Source organism: Mytilus trossulus, unplaced genomic scaffold, assembly GCF_036588685.1.
Source record: "Mytilus trossulus isolate FHL-02 unplaced genomic scaffold, PNRI_Mtr1.1.1.hap1 h1tg000236l__unscaffolded, whole genome shotgun sequence".
Lineage (NCBI taxonomy): Eukaryota > Metazoa > Mollusca > Bivalvia > Mytilida > Mytilidae > Mytilus > Mytilus trossulus.
In genome coordinates, this window is record NW_026963316.1 from 126,380 (window position 1) to 144,818 (window position 18,439).

An 18,439-nucleotide genomic window follows, 5' to 3' on the forward strand; every position below is an offset into this window, starting at 1 on the left:
AATGTGTCAAAGAGGCAACATACTAAGACTAACAGAAGGGATACTGATACTTATAAATAATTGAACAAATCAATAGATAAATAAGCATTATTACCTGTATTTTTCCTGAGTTTACCTGAGTTTACTTGCCAAAAAAATGCGCGCAAATGTAATGGAAAGCTGCGCGCAAGCGTAATGATTTTTGCGCGCAAATGTAATGGTAATGCGCGCAAACGTAATGCACCGGGTCACATGTACGTAATGTTATTTCATTGAGAAAATACAATATACAAGATTGTCGGGTAAATGTGGATTGCGGATTAAAATGTTAAATGTCAAACTTGAATTAACAAATTAAATTGAGGTAAATTAACACGAATATGTATATCCTCTTCAACAGTGTTTGAAATCTCTATTCTGAATTTCATTTAAACTAAGCTAAATATGTTTTGTGGAAAATTGAATATAAATAAACATTATATGAAGACATCATTTAATTTTTAATTAAACAAATATATTAAGATCAGGCAAATATATCATGTATCATCATAATTTTAAATTTGAGGAACTTTCAAAACTTGAAATTTAATTTACAAGTTAAGATATATAATCTTGTTTTTATTATTATTATTTTTTTATATAAAATAGTTTAAAATATGGTTATATCATAAGAAGACTTTATTCAAATGGAATAAACATGGAACACTTTCACGGATTCATTTTTCATTGTGTTCATGGTTGCCTATCAATGACACCGTTTTTAATGTATGTCTAAAAGATTATTATCCGAAAAAATAATTCACAATAGTATGTTGTTAACTAGGTTGGTCCCCTCCGTACAACATTCAGTATGCCTTCGGAATATACAAAAAGTAAGAATTTCAATAACGACCGGGAAACAGACTAGTTGTTAACCTTCTATGATTATTAAAGAATGACGGATGTTTTTTTTCTCAGTACGTCTAAACACTGCTAAGGAGTCCTTAGTGCACACAGGCCTTGACTATGCTACTTAGGACTAGAAGGAGTGTTGTTATATGTATTATTTTGATATATCATGTTAGAGAATGATATTTATTGCATAAATTTCAAATTTTACAAAAAAAAATAATCGTTAATAAACGAAATATTCAACATTATTTAGACACGTGCCGGTTTTTCTTTAATATGCCGAAAATCAATGAACTGATTGACACGTGCCAAATAACATAGCAACTGATTAAACAATCACGATCTTTTTATTTTAAGTAATTTAAAACAATTGTATCGAAAATATTTATGCTTCAAATATTTATAATTAAATGTGTTGTTCTTATTTAAAATGATAAAAAAGGACAAATAATTTTGCTGTTCTTTTATTTCTTTCGCAACAAAATTGTTTGTCATATGAGCACGACTTTGATGTGCGCTAACTTATAAGTAAGAGTGTGGTCAGCTTGTTAAAATGTTTATGTAAGATATACGAAGACAAAAGAAATATATATATTTATAAGTGTTTTGTTTTTATTTTAATTCCGACAAAGATGCGTGCATATACAAATGGTTTCAATAAAAACCGTAAATTCCGAAACAGCTATATATGTTAAGTTTCATGAAATGGATAAGCGGTTCTCAAGTTACAGTGCGACATGTGGACGCCCGGCGGACGGACGTACGCCGTACATTTGTATACTATAATACTTCCCCTCAAAATGTTGACGGGCGTATAAAAAAAACGCAGTGCGCCCGTATTTCAGAAGAAATCTGATTTGTATAATTTTTGTCGAGTCTTCGACTTTAGTTGAAAAAGCGTTATTGAATACCAAGAAAGAAAATAAATCCCGTGAAGACGAATTTCTTCCTTTGTTCGAGAACAATCTTATTGAAATAGAAATCTGTGATTTTTTTTGATTTTTTTTTTAACAACAAATATAGTCTTTATTCTAAAGATATCTTGTTACAATTATACTTCACTGTCCAAGCGCCAGTGGAGTATTCCTGTGAAAAAACTTCTGAGTTGCCAGGAACATACCGATTAGACCGTTGGTTTTCCCGTTTGAATGGTTTTACACTAGTAATTTTGGGGCCCTTTATAGCTTGTTGTTCGGTGTGAGCCAAGGCTCCGTGTTGAAGGCCGTACTTTAACCTATAATGGTTTAATTTTTAAATTGTTATTTGGATGGAGAGTTGTCTCATTGGCACTCACACCACATCTTCCTATATCTATCAGAATATAATAAACAATATTACATAAACTATTACAATATTTTCAACTTATTCTATTAAATCAATTTCTTCAAATTTATGAAAAATACATTTTGAGAAATTATTTTGCTTTCCTTCATAACCCTTCTTAATTCCTTTATAAACAATTCATACACATCTATATATTTCAATTTTTGCTCTGAAACATAGTATGACTTGAAAATGAAAAACCTAAAACTGTCAAAAAATAGTTAGAACCATAATAACCTTTATCTGATATTTTGTATCCAAATACTAATTGTTTAACTGATATCTTATTTTTAAAATTGAGTTTTGCAAGAAGATGTTCCACTTTATCCAAAAAAGTCTTTTAAAAAAGAACATGTTATAAAGAAATGAAAGTAATCTTCCTCTTCTGTTTGACAAAAATTACATTTACTATTAGTAGAAATTTTCCATTTAAATAGTAATTGCTTTGTGGGAATAATATAATTTAGCAGTTTCCATCTAAACATTTTCATCTTATTCTCTCTTAAAAATTTAAATATAAAATCGTTTACGAATGACATATTTGGCTTGCTATCTAGCTTTAAAGTTTTTGTCCAAATATTGATACCAATCGGCTGTGTATACTTTTGATCTACTAGACTATTATATAACATTTTATTAAAGATATCTTGTGCTTGTATTTGTTTATGTCCCCATCTCAAATTATCCTTATTAATACTAATTTTACTCTTTAAAGAGTTTTCTTTAATTAGAATTTGCTGCCATTCCTTTGGGATGGAAGATTTTAATATTGTAAACTCTGCAATCCAATTAGACTTATTGCTTAATTTTTCTAAAATAAAACCCTCTGATAACTTTCCAGCACGATCATTCAAGTGTGTCGTTGATGTTAATCAAACCACTTGCTACCCAGTTTTGAAAGAACAAACTTTTGTTACAATGTTTAACGTATCTATTTCCCCAAATAATCTGTTTTCTTATATTTGAAAAATGATCTTTAAATTTTGTAAAACCTTCCCCTGTTTTCACCCAGCTTGAAATTACTTGCAAATAAAAGTCTGGTATATTTTCAAATTCTTTTAGTGATTTAATGTTATCTAAATTCATGTTAAAGACAAGATAATTTTTTCTGTGATTTTAATATGTCCATAACTTCGATGAACCAAAGCAATTTAAATATCGACCTGTATTTAATTCAAAATGGTTCTCTTTTTCTTCTTTTGGTATACAATAGTCCATCGATATCCCATGATAACATACTGTTGTCATGCGAGGACTAGTCTATTTACAAAACTTTTAACCCAAATAAAAACATTATGTATGTGTTCAATGTAAAAATGCCGGTATATAATTTTAAATTGCAACAATCTATAGTACCGTAACTTTCTATCCAGGCATATAAAGAATGGTCGACAAGTGCGTATATTTTTGTTTAATCAATATTTCTTGTGTGTTTCAAACTGTCCTTCACTTTTAACAACGATACGAGTACTTACATTTTCCCATATTTACCCTTGGAAAAAAATGTGTAAACAGATTTTAATTTTATCAAATCTTTTTTTTTTTTTTTTTTTAATTATTTAGATTTTTATTTAGTAATATTGACTTGTATATTACTATCGGACACGCAAGAAGACAGAGATGTATATCATACACCCGACAGGAAATCGCTTGAATACCTGGACGTGTCACCTCACAATACCTTTGGGAGTAATACCTTTAGCCAGGCAGGTGATCAGACAAGGGAAGGTCCGAATTTATTGAAATAAGTTTATTACATAAAAGAATTATGAACAAATTAGATTTTTGAAAACAATTTTCACGGAACACTTATTTAAAGATATAGGAAGATGTGGTGTGAGTGCCAATAAGTCAACTCTCCATCCAAATAACGATTTAAAAAGTAAACCATTATAGGTTAAAGTACGGCCTTCGACACGGAGCATTGGCTCACACCGAACAACAAGCTATAAAGGGCCCCAAAATTACTAGTGTAAAACCATTCAAACGGGAAAACCAACAAAGGACATTTGTGACTTTAAACTATGACTTTTTAACCAATTCCCATATAAACAGTTAAAAACGACATGCAGATCTTGGTTACTTAAAAAACATTTTCCGTATCAAATTAGTAAGTCGGATAATACAACCGTTCGATTGACAAGATATCCACTCGCAATTACGACTACATTAGGTTACTGTTTTGGTCTTTAGTTGTTCATAGACATGTCGTGGCTAAAAACGGAAAAGATAGTCAAAGACGGTCAAATTGGCGGCACGCAGAGAATTGATACTCTAATTTCAAAATTGATGGTGATCTCTTGTCTAGCAGACTAAAATTTATTATCAATGAATTTGAGCATTTTTATACAGAATGAACATAGTATCAATTATTTTTTCCCGATATTTCACAGTTTGACGTCGCGCAAAATAACATGTACGGCAACAATTTCAAATGTGTCAAAAAGAAAGAATTCTTCAATTATTAAGTAAGAAAATTTCTGTCAAAAATTATTATATAGGAAATTTTTATTAAGGTCATATAATATGTGATAAGACTGATATTAAAATACTAATTCAATGTCATGCAATAAGGTTTTTAGAAGAAAGAGTTTAATGTCTGCTTTTTTAATTTTAATTCTGCGAATTGTTTTTGTCTGTAAAAACACCAAACAGAGAGATAAAGAAAATCACAACTAATTGAATAAAATGGAGGATTGAAATGGAGAATGTGTCAAAGAGACAACAATCCTACCAAAGAGCAGAAAATGGTGCGTCTAAACACGACTAAGGACTCCTAAGTGCACTAATGAGTTATAATATGGTACTGAGGACCACTAAAAGGGGTGCTGTACAATGTAAACACATTTCTTATCTGGATAGATATTGTTATTTAATGCATATATATTCAAATTTAATCAATAAAAGATCACAAAGGATAATAGAACAATGACTGAGCCGGTTTTCGTTAATTTTTCCGAAAATCACTGAACTATAAGACGTGTCAAATTACATATAACTGATAACACTATTACCTTAAAATATGAAAAAATAATTATTTGGATAAGAAAATTACCCTGACATTTAGACATATTTACCATAAAATATATTTTAAATTTTTAAAATATCATTTAATATGCATCGGTTTATGATTAAATGAAAAAATATAGAAAATTGTTAAGCTGTTTTTATTTCAGGAAGGAAAATTATGTTTGCATCGAAATAATTAGCCCCTCCCCTATAAATGATCATTAACCCCAAGTGGGGGCTTAAATTTGGACACCGATCGCGAGGCCTGACTGCCACAAACAACAGATTACGAACAGCAAACAGTGGATACACCAATTGATATGTATGAAATACAACGACGGACACATAATATTGCACTGAAAAATTTCAACTACCATTAAGATCGCTTTTTCAAATCTCCTTATCAAATTAGTCCTGCATTTTAAAAAAAACATGGGATATCTATTACCGTTTGGTTTCAAATTTGAATTGAAAATTGCATTTTCCCAAAGAGTTTTAGGTAAAACCCCGAGAATTTCACCTCCTAGAAATTTGAAGTGTTAGGATGTTTGGAAATATGTATGAATTTTCTTACATACTTGAAATTGTATATGGAATAAATACAAATTCAATAAGTTTACTGTACAAACAAACCACAGACACCAATTGTGTCAGTTATATTGTTTAATTCATTTTACTGAGAGAAACATTTGATTAATTGATTATTCAGTGGTTGTTTAAACGTCCAGTGGCAAAAGTTTCATGCATATTCAGGACGAAAAGTCGTTTCAGAAGTATATAATGTAGTATTTGGTATAAAAAATGTTTAAATTTTCTATTTATTTGGTAAATGTCATTTTCTTAGCTAGTTCTAATTAATTTGTACGAATAAAATTTTCGGACAAAAAAATATCTTTTGCTCTAAATTAACATATACGATTCTGAAAACAATGGATAATATAAGGAACATTGTAACTTACATAACAAAAAAGAGATTATGATTGTTTAATCAGTTGTTTCGTCAACTTCGCTCGTGCCAGTCGAATCACTGATTTTCGGCAATATCAAGGAAAAACCGACACGTTTTAAATAATCTTCAACTACTCATTTATTGGTGAAATTAACCTGATACATGGCCTGTTGATAAGTATATATGTACAGAACTACAAAAACTTGCAGTGCATGTTAACATAAAAGAATCAAATAATTTTTGCTATGCTTCAGTGTAGTGAATACGAAAACAGCTTACTATTTTTTTTGGATATATACGTATAAACCGTCAAAGTGAAAAATTATATAACATAAAAATAAAAATACATAGATCATTCATTTATTGAAATCAATTATATAAAACATTTAGTTGAAATAATTTCTAGAACCAGTCAATGTCTATAGACATAATGCGTCGGACATTGTATGCATAAAAATAAAATTTAGATTTTTAACTGTATGAAATAAAATTAGTTTAGGGTTTCGCGGAACACAATGTCTCGCCTTCGTTTGCCGTAAACTTGAACTCTATGGCTGAACTTAAATCAAGACACTATATTTTGATTGTTAGGAGCTTCTGTCTAAGTTCAGAAATATTTCTGGTGCCTATAAAATAGCCGACTTTAATTTAGTTATTTGAATCTGAGCTGGCAAAATAGAATATTATCTGTTATCCTGGTATCGGCAAAACAGCCACAAGTATTGCCTTTAATTATAATGCATATCAATTTTAAATACTATTCTAAATATCATAGCTTTGAGAATCGTGTAAAAAGCGTTCGTTGTTCATTCCTCAATGAATCATTCAAAGTGCGTGTATCGTGCGTGCGTGTATCGTGCGTGTATCGTGTATTTATCATTCATCGTGCATCGTGCGTGTATCGTGCGTTCATCATTCATCATTCATTTTGCGTTAATCCTTCGTGTAACGCTCAACGCTCATCGTGCGTGTATCGTGTATCGTGCGTGTACCGTGCGTGTATCGTGCATTCACCGTGCGTGTATCGTGCGTGCGTGTATCGTGCGTGTGGTCAGTTTGAATTTTAGAAGGTCTGTATGTGTGTACGTGTATGTATAATTGTATTCGATTATAGGTGACGCTTTCAGTCGAAAACGAAAATGGTGAAGTAAAAGAACATCTGGTAGAAGAAGAAGACAATACCGACAAGAGAGCGAACTGGGGAAGTCAGTTAGAATTCGTATTAACCTGTGTCGGGTTTGCTGTCGGTCTCGGCAATGTATGGAGATTCCCTTATCTCTGCTTTAAAAATGGTGGAGGTAAAGTGTGCAACGTAAAACAGTTTTATTTTTAAACAAATTTGCTAAAAAGTTTAAGATCTGCAGTGTATATAAAGTGCGAATCCAGCTAGTTCATTTTCACTGTTATATGCGGGTATGTCTATTGTAGAATAAAAGATCATGGGAAAACTGTATTTGGTATTAAGAATAAAGATTTGAGACTTGAATTTTTGCAGAAAGTTAGAAATACCTATTCTGATATAGATAATATGGATGATGTGGATAAATTGGTTTTATGTCTTTCGTGTCCGTCAATTATGCAGTATACGGCTCCATTTGTTAAAAGGTCATGGTCACTGAGGAGAGTGGACTCAACAACTGCATAATAGATACTTAAGATACTTATATGTATATAATGTTTGTTCTTTTGTTGCTATTTTTGTATGATGTATTGTGTTCATTTATATATGCCTTCAACCCCATTGGGGTATAAATGTGCATTTATTCAATTAAAAAAAAAATTTAAAAAAAATACGTTTTGAAAACACCAAATTAATTGATTTGAAGGAAAGTCTTTACATATTTTCATTGTGATATGTCTATATTATGATATTATGTACAAACATAGCATTAAAGTTCAAATAAGTGTTATAAAAGCAACATATATACATTGTAGCATATCGATTATTGAAAGCGATCCATTTTAACTATAGATGCGATGAATTATCACTGTTAGTGCAGTCATTTCTGATGTGGAATTTTCGAAGATGCGAGGATTTTTTATTGTAGAATTATGTGATAAATGCACTTGAAACAAATATAAAAACTTAGTTGATGACTTTAGAATTTATGATAAATGTGTTTTCAAATTGAAATACAAACTCCTCATTCATTCTTTATCAAATATATAGCTTTTCACACTTGTTACAAAAACGCTTTTCAAAATGTCATATTGTATTCTTCAAATTACGTTTTTCCTTGATTTAAAAAATAAATAAAAGATATTTCTGTATTTTTTTTAAGTCAAAGATTAATATGGCGGATTTTAAGTGCAGTCTGTGTAAAATAGAGACGAGTACATTTGAGGACGTTATCTTCCACGCAATACATACACTTGCGAACAGAAAAAAATGCATCTTGAAACGCAATGGTGACAGAAAAGCTTATAAAAGATTAACTTTCCCAGTTGTACCCTCAACTGCTTCAAGTTCCATATTCTGAAAAAGAAAGTTTTTGGTAGAATAAATGCTTTTGACTCGATTGTTGCTTGCATGATTTTCACTGTATAAGGTGAAACGGTATGTAACATAAATTATCCACAGTCATTAAAACATGAAATGTAAGGTGTGTGGGAGAACTTTTTTGTTGGCATTGGTACGTGACGTAGAGCACCCTTGATACAAAAACAATGGTCCGTAATGCACAGCTCGATACCAGAGGAGGATTTAGGGGGGACAGGGGTTGGCCACATTTTGGGAAAAAATTTGGTTACTTTTATATGGAATCACTGGAGCGGCCCGGCACCCCTTTTAGGCAGTTATTGGGCCCTACTTATGAAAATTTCTAGATCCGCGAGTGGATACTACCACGGAGGTCAAACAATGCACATTTGGGTAATTGTACACGACATGCATGCTACAATTCATGTTTGATGATCTTATACCATTTGGACCTCTATGTGGGCTATTTCGGTAACTTGGCAAAAAATCCACAAACTGGATACACGGTTAGATTCAGCTAGTCAAAGAACCCCAAATATCCATAAGGACTTTTGTCTATAAATTTGGAGACCACAAACTTGAAAGAGGGACCAAAAATATGAAAATGCATGCATGGGATACATTTGTTATTGAAGGCATGACTGTAACAATATGATGAAGATAAATAAATATCTTATTCTGGGGTCTCATTGGGGGGGGGGGGGTCTGATACCTGATCCCGCTTACTGCTTTGTCAGATTCCCGTATCCCGCTTATACTATATATGCAGTTCTCATTTTTTGAAATTCTCCGTGTCCCGCTATACTTTATTTCTCGTTTTCACGACACAATCATTGACTTTCACGTGTCACGCTTTCAAAAAAAATCGGCAATTCAGCGTCACGCTTATACCCCTTAAGCCCATTATAAATATATTAAAAAATTGTTTTTATCCCTTTTTGTCCCGTCTCGTTTCGGTTTGAGCCATAGATAGATATTAATGATGTCATATGTGACAATGAGACAACTCTCCATCCGAGTCACAATTTATAATAGTATACCGTTATACGTCAAAATACGGTCTTCAACATGGAATCTTGGCTGACACCGAACAGCAAGTTATAAAGGGCCCCAGCGTAAAAAAAATTAAACGCGGGAAAACCAACGATTCAATCTATATCAAGATGTACGTAATTAGTGGTGAAGTGTCATGGAAATGAATAATAAAAAAAACCAACAAGGATATGGAAATGGATAAAAAAAAATTAAATGGAATACATTTGAAATAAATGTTATTTCTATTAAATTTATTTAGAGTGTTTTAAAGCCAAACTTTCCTCCATAAGTTAAATTTTATCAAATCCGTCTCTTACTTTATCTATACTTGTTTGAGCAAGTCGGCTAAATGAAGGCTTTACAGCTAATTTCCTAATGCATGTTAAGCAAACTTTGGTTTACTTGCTGTTTTGTTTGTATAATTGTTTATACAAACTTTGTAAATAAGATTGACAACTTTAAACAATATGTATCGGCGTAGTTTAACCTGTATTTATATAATTATTGTATTTGAATTAAATTGGGTGTTATCATAATGATTGTACAAAAAAAGCAAAAAACAAAGCAAGCACGCTAACTAAAGTCTTGCTGTACATGCTTGAAAAAATACGCTGTAATAGATAAAAAAAAATCAAAAAAAAAATCATACAGTGAAAATGCTCCGCATATACAATACTAATGACTCGCTCTACAGTGAAAATGAAAATGAAAATTAGTATCATTATTCGACAGTAAACATGACTCGCATAAAGAAAGCATCATAGTAGAATTAAGTTCAATATGAAGAAACTGAATGACAAAACCTATTCTACGTTATACAACTTTAATAATTGTGTTGAAATGAATGTTTTTTCTGCAACAACATCGTACCTGTTAGTTGTAAGACACCTGCACGATCTGTTCGTGAAATGTCCTAAATATTCACCTATTTTAGTTTATATTTCACAGCTAATTGGCTTTAGGCGCGAAAAAAACCCGTTCGCATCTCTTACTTTGTTTTATTAGTATTATGTGTTTCTTAACATATACATTTTAACTTATTTTCTTCATTTTCTTCAAAATTAAAAAAGTCGTCTGTATATTTATCATTCTACATAAGAAAGTTCTGGCATATACAGTGAAAATGATATTTTAGGATTCGCACTTTACATACACTGATCTGCATCTTTTAAGAAGAGAATTCCGATTCTTTTCTTTTATTATTCTGAAAAATACGTCTTTGTTTTCATACTTCTTAATCATGTTACATGTACATTTGTACATATTGGTCTACCTTAAAACACATATATCTGTTTACGAAGTTCAAAATGAAGCAGATAAAATCTAGCTTAAGCTTTTAATTAAAGTTGAAACCTTGTGCATTAATTTTGCAAAATTCCTCTTCTGAATTTGTTTATGTATTTTGATGATTTTGTCTCATTTTGTATAATCTGGAATATTCTGGACCAATTTGACCGAGTACTACGATTGACTTGACGCATAACAATGGTTGTTTCTTTGAAGGACTGTTGGTATCTGCTACATACTCTGAGCCATTAAAAGGCAAACACACAAATACGAATGTATGAACATATAACAATGCAATTCATATTGAAATCTATTATTGCAACATTATATATTCAATGTTTAATTTCATGTCTTTATTTCAGGAGCTTTTCTAATTCCATATTTCATTTGCCTATTTATAATTGGTATACCTTTGTTTTACCTGGAGTTGTGCCTCGGACAATTCTGTAGTCTCGGACCTATCAAAGTATGGCGGATAAATCCGTGGTTCAAAGGTTAGGTTACATGTTTTAGATAATATGTTTATACATTGCGTTAAAGTTTATTTTATTAGATAGCAATATAATATTTCCCACAGAAAGTAACTAAAAGTAAGCGTGCAATAAATTCTAATATTGCAAGAACTCTTCAAAAATTCATGACGTCAGCAACGACAAAATCTTAGTTTAAACCAATTTTTACTTTCCAATATTATATTGCTATACAATAAAAGGGTTTTTGCATGAATATTGGGGAATATTGTCCCTCGAAGAACATATATTGCACTCGCAAGCTCGTGCAATATTAAATTCTACTCGGGACAATACTCCCCAATATTCATGCAATAGCCCTATATTACTGTTACAGTATCATTTTTATTTCAATCCGAAAGTAATTGTTTGTAGAGACAGAAAGGGTGTATGATATGTTACATGTATTTCTTAATTTATGTCAAAGATGACTCATACGTGTTAGATGATTTATTATCTTTTCAAGTTTTAAAATTATTTTTTTTCCGGATTTTTTTTTTGATTTGTTTAGATTCACAGGGAACACAAATGAATCTATCTATATTGAAATAGCAACAAACTATGAAGAACCATCATACTCAGCTGTATAATAACGACGTTGTTTGTTTTTAATATTGTTGTTATTGCATGGCTTCCACTCTTTCGGTATTTTGATCGTTTTCTTCATTTAGAGGATTAATTTAGAGAATCTATAAACTTTTATCGCAAATATTTCTATTTTTTTTATTTCTAGAGTCAAACACATGGTCCGGTTTTAAAATAAATTTATAGGTTTACAGAACTGGTCATGAACATGCATGAAAAATTTGCCGCTGGACATTTAGCAACCAAAATCAATCAATCAGTATACATAATAAATAGCATGTATGCAACTGCCTTCTGAACGTAATGTGTCATTGCCATAAATTTCAATTATAGGTCTAGGTATTACCATGCTGGCGATCTCAAGCCTTGTGTCCATATACTACGCTGTTATCATTGCATACTGCACTTATTACTTCTTTGCGTCGATGCAACCGGCAGTTCCATGGAAGTACTGTGATGAAGCATGGAGTACATGTAACTGTCGAGACGGCACTCAGAACGACTCACTTCAAGATCCTTGGAATGGCACAAGATTGGAATGTTGTAAGTAGCTGGAATTTGTAATATTTGTCAATAATATTCGTGATTTTATGGTTGAGCAAACATAAAAAAAAGAGTAAAAACAAACAAGATACATGTACATGTATCATAGCAAATATTGGATACAATTTACTAAAAAATAACATAGTTTTACAGGTATGCCTCTTAATGAACAGACATGCGTGACGGTCCACTTAAAGAGACCTACATTTTAGAAGCGGCTCCCGCACAAAACTTAATCATTGCAGGACTAATACTTTAAGGTGTTACCTAACACTACAGGGGGATAACTCTGTAAAGTCATCAAAACGTTTTAATTGCGTTGTATTGTAAAGGTAATATTAAGCTTCTCAATGATCAAAATTGGTGTTTGTCAAACTGCTATATAACCAGTGTAATTTTTCTGACAAAACGGTTGGTTCAAAATTTTTGAAATTTTTATATTTTTATTAAAGGGTCCAAGTAAATACATTGTCAAAATTTTATGAAAATTAAACGAGCGAAATTAATTTTAGTGGAAGTGTTGGGTACCACCTTAATATCTATTTTTCGCAAAAAATCTCCATTACAATTTGTCATTAAAATAACCTTTGAATGTATGTACATGTACGTATATGTACTGACAATACGGTATTTAATCATATACAATATATTTTTTCGTATATGTTTTATATTTGTGTTTGTAAGCAAGTGATCATTGCACATCAGATACTCTCAGTATGACCAGTGAGTTGTTTTCTGAAACCCCCATAGCTCTACAAATATATCAATTTGTGACATTTTCTTCTTTAAAGTACTCATTTTGTATCATATTATTTGAACATGACTAGCTTCTTGATTTATTATAGTTAATTTTACATATGAGGAAAATGCAACAGTGGCAGCAAGTGACGAGTATTTCAGGTAAGATTGATTGAGTGATTAATTAATTGCTTGCTTGCTTGCTTGCTTAATTGAGTGATTGATTGATGCGTAGGATATTAATGAAGTCAATTTGGAGTATTAGGAGGTTTTTTTTCATTTGATTGAATTATATAAGCAACTGAATGGTGTTTTTTATAAAGTTTATTTGAATACGCCGATGAGACAACAACCTAACAACACAAAGTTTTTAAAGTCATTTAGGGGTCAATATATACGATCTTTTAAATACAGATGTGCAAGTCAAGTTATTTATCAATCCGAATATAAAAAGATGAAAATAAGTTTAAAATTACCATAAGCATTAAAATATAACTAAATTTATCGATATGGATTCTGACTCAAGTGTGTATTTTGTTTTTCAGTAATAAAGTTCTACAACTTACAAATGGTATAGATAACATGCAGAATCCCAAATGGGATCTTTCTTTATGTAACCTGTTCGTATGGCTTCTGACATTCTTAGTTTTATCTAAAGGAATCAAATCACTGGGCAAGGTATGGAATTGATACTTTATACTATTTATTATCCCTGCTGCCCAATTGTTCTAATGTTTACAGAGTCTTATTTCCTCATATAAAAGAATGACTTTAGGCTAACAAACACAAAACTTGTTTTCTCCCAAGGTGTACTAAAAAAACTATATTTGCACTTGAAACTTCAAAAATATTTGGTTCTATCATTGTCTATACTCATTTTAAATTCATTTATAGAATACTCTAAAATCATCTTTACAAAATTTGATACTACCACCTAGTATATATTTTCTGTAAAATAGATGTTATCCCTTCTTTCAATAACGCGTCATGTTCTGACTTTCCTACTGAAATGAGTGAAATCTCTTCGCACATATTTTTTTCTCTCCATTAGAACAATGAAGTTTTCACCTATAATAATAAATCATATTTTAAATTATGATAAATTTCATTTTAAAATTATAATTGGTTTCTGTTGTAGACTGGCATGAAAAAAATATGATAGCTAAAGAATGTCAATCATCACTATATTTTCCAGGTTGTGTATTTTACAGCAATTTTCCCTTACTTCCTTCTGACAGCATTACTTATTCGTGGCTGTACTCTGGAGGGACACATGGAAGGGATTAAGTTTTATCTGACGCCAGATTTTGAGAAACTTAAAAAGGCTGAGGTTAGTAAACTGCAGTTGCCAATCTCATAATTGATTCATCTAAAAGCTGTATTTACATGTCCATTAGTATTTATTTGAACTCAAAGTTAGATTTGAAGTTATACGATGTCACCCATGTTGGGAATTAGAGCGCATTTTACATTTAATAATAATGTTGTTGTTTGAGCTAATTGTTTATGTTGTAAATTTATTATTGTCAACTATTAACTTAAAGCTAGTTCATTTATCAACAAACTGTGTTGCCGAATGTATGGTCTGCCCCTACCATATCTATTGCACATTTTTCAACAGAAATTTGATCATCCCGAATATTTGACAGCTTTAATTAGATTAGACTTTTAGCGATACTTTCCCTGATATGGCATAGTCTTGTACAACAACTGCATGTTAATACTGAACAAAAACATCAAGCAGCAACTCTATAATACGTTTTATTTACACCATTCTGATTAAAGGTATGGAGTGATGCAGCAGTACAAATATTCTACTCACTTGGTACATGTGTTGGGGGTCTGATAGCCATGTCTAGTTACAACGAATTCAGGAATAATTGCCTACGGTAAGTATATGTGCTTTACTATGTTGATCTACAACTTTCTTTCGCCATATGTGTTTCACTATGTTGGTAAGCCATATGTGTTTCACTATGTTGGTAAGCCATATGTGTTCCCTTTAATGGTATACCATATACATGTATGTGTTTCCTTTAATGGTATACCATATGTGTTTCCTTTAATGGTATACCATATGTGCTCAATTGTGTTGGTATACCATATGTGCTCAATTGTGTTGGTAAACCATAATTATGCATTCATACATGTTGGGAGCCATATGTATTCCCCTATGAAGTTACACCATATGTTTCTCCTATGTTGTTACACCGTAGGTATTCCCTTAAATACTTGTGAATGTCAAAGAAAAACACAAATATTGTTGATAGTTACATTAAAAGTGAAGCATTTAACAATTAAGAGAACAAATTGTTTAAAATATATTTTTTTTATTTCAGGGACGCGTTGATGATTCCTCTCATTAATTGCCTGACCAGTTTTTATGCCGGATTTGTCACATTTTCTATACTTGGATTTATGGCGCATAAGAAAAATACTACTGTGGACAAAGTAGCTGCTGGGGGTATTGTTATTTAATACTTTATAGATATCAAAGTTATTACTACATAACATTACAATAAATTACATTACATAAAGGTTATATTTTATAGCATTACTGGCAAAAAAGCTTTACATAACATCATATTTGGAAATTGATCTTATTTTGAATAAACAGTATATAAATGTAAAGTACATGTGTACGCTTGTTTTCATATGTTTACATTATATTAAAATATTATATTGAATAATGATACATTTATTTTATATTATATTATATTACATTACATTACATTACATTACATTACATTAAATTTCAATAACATTACATTACATTACGATACATTACATTACATTATATTACATTACATTACATTACATTACATTATATTACATTACATTATATTATTTTACATTACTTTACTTTACTTTACATTACATTTACATTACATTTACATTACATTTACATTACATTTACATTACATTTACATTACATTTACATTACATTTACATTACATTTACATTACATTTACATTTCATAACATTACATTATTAAATAACATTTCATTACATTACATAACATTGCATTACAGAGAGATATTAGTATTATCTTACTTGTAAATGAACTTTTTCTATCAGGTCCAGGACTTGCCTTCATAGTGTATCCTGAGGCACTAGCACAGATGCCCGTGTCCCCTGTTTGGGCTGTTCTCTTCTTCCTAATGATGATGATTCTGGGATTCAGTTCACTTGTACGTATAATGATATTTGATTGTAAAAATTACATTTTACATTTTTTTTTGTCAAACTTTCAGGTTTCTACATAGAATATTTTGTTAAATATTTGAATGTACTACAAATTGTATTGATAAGTGTTGACAAAATTGTGTGTCTGTCGATTGTTTTAGCATACATTTCTAACTATTTTCTTAATGATAGTTTTATAATGTTGCTAATATCGACCAGGAATTTAAAATCAATACTTACCGTAGCCTATTTTATGATGAATTTTGCTCATAATATTTTATATTTTCAGTTTTCCATGACAGAAACAGTAATTACAGGGATATACGATCAGTTTCAAGACTTCATGAAGAAAGATAAAAGGCGATTATATTTCTTTAGGCTATTTGTTTGTTTCTTTTTCTTTGTACTTGGACTCCCTATGGTTACCAAGGTAAATATGTTTTTTTCGTTGGATACCCTATACTAAGTAGATAATTCATTTGGTTAACTTCTTAGTGGTCTTCTAAAATGTTTTGTTTTTCTTGTTTTCTTGTTAACATGCTTAACAAGGATGTTGGACTCGAGGTTTTAATTCTCAGTCGGTTAACACAGAAGACTTTATCGGTATTTTTCTGCTTTTACAATGCGTGTTGCTCTGTTACTCCGTGACATTTAAGCTGTGTTATCATCTTGAATACATGTATGCATGCATGTTATATCGTTTACTATAATGCCTTCAGTACACGTTATAAAAGATAGGAAGATGCTTTATGATTACAAAATAGTGCTTTAGTGTCCATTTATAAATTATCCTGTACCAAAGGCCGTTCAGTTTATTTCTCGAATTAAAAAAAATGTCTTCCTTTTATCATATAAAAATGGTTTGGATTTAAGATAAAGCTGTTATCGATAAAGAAAACATATGTTTAATCTTATAATAAGCTTGTTGCAAATTTGTATAAATTAGATAATTTTCAAATTGACAATCGAATACTTCTAGATAGTTACAATTAGTTTTTTGTATTACCTTTCGAGACATTTTTGATAAAACTTTTTTCAATGCGTTTTAACAATACATGAAAATTCTGTATTTATTTAATTTACAGGGTGGACTCTATATGCTTAACCTTCTTGATACCTATGTCGGAGGCTTCCCATTGCTCATTGTTGGAGTAATAGAACTTATAGTCGTTATCTATGTGTATGGTTTAAGTTTTTCGAACCCTGAGACAGAAAAATATCCTAGGCGCTTACTTAGGGGTAAGGAATCTTAAACTGACAATGCCTTACAGTTTTTGATATATTATCTATAATCGACATGTATAATGTTTTATCGTTGAAATTACAGTAAGTCAAACAGTGTTAAGATTTCCAATGGCTAACATTGCATAATTTGCAGACTATTTGAAATGCATTAGCTTCTTTATGGATAAAATATCAGCAAACTATTTTGATAGTTTAAGTTAACTAGCTCACTTATATATAACGTGTAGATGTAATTTTGGAATATACATTACACAACTTCTAATTATGCTTTTCTGTCCAAAAGTATGAACCCAAAGTGATTTTCATTGACAGTATACGACAAGGGCGGATCCAGGATTATGAAATGGGGCTTAATTAAAAAAAAAAACAACCGAGTTTATGCTAAAACATTTAGCATTTTACATTCGAGAGAGGGAGGCTTCTATACGCCTGCTGAATCCGTTATTATATGAATAAGATGCACTGTTTGCTTTATCGTTGTCCAATATTACAGGTTTTCTACATTTCAAGATTGATATAGAGATGATGCTTGGTAGGACCATATTAACAACTGTGACGTTTTATTTCTTTGGAGTCATGTGGTGCGTGGTAGCACCTATAATTCTAGTGGTAGGTTGTCGTATCATAATAAGTTTAATTCAAGACTGGTGCAACTATATGTGGCAAAGTACGTGATATAGT

General features: G+C 30.9%; 1 protein-coding gene across 1 annotated transcript in view; it reads left to right on the forward strand.

Moving 5' to 3' along the window:
* The window catches only part of LOC134701348 (sodium- and chloride-dependent glycine transporter 1-like), a 33,449-nt gene that overhangs the window by 12,374 nt on the left and 2,636 nt on the right, over nucleotides 1-18,439 (forward strand). Inside the window, exons 4-15 of the mRNA XM_063562487.1 lie at nucleotides 7,266-7,449; nucleotides 11,315-11,446; nucleotides 12,380-12,589; nucleotides 13,435-13,489; nucleotides 13,873-14,005; nucleotides 14,523-14,657; nucleotides 15,113-15,216; nucleotides 15,667-15,791; nucleotides 16,406-16,518; nucleotides 16,803-16,943; nucleotides 17,599-17,752; nucleotides 18,252-18,367. Coding sequence (XP_063418557.1) covers nucleotides 7,266-7,449; nucleotides 11,315-11,446; nucleotides 12,380-12,589; nucleotides 13,435-13,489; nucleotides 13,873-14,005; nucleotides 14,523-14,657; nucleotides 15,113-15,216; nucleotides 15,667-15,791; nucleotides 16,406-16,518; nucleotides 16,803-16,943; nucleotides 17,599-17,752; nucleotides 18,252-18,367 — 1,602 coding nt within the window. The remainder of the gene's footprint in view (nucleotides 1-7,265; nucleotides 7,450-11,314; nucleotides 11,447-12,379; nucleotides 12,590-13,434; nucleotides 13,490-13,872; nucleotides 14,006-14,522; nucleotides 14,658-15,112; nucleotides 15,217-15,666; nucleotides 15,792-16,405; nucleotides 16,519-16,802; nucleotides 16,944-17,598; nucleotides 17,753-18,251; nucleotides 18,368-18,439) is intronic.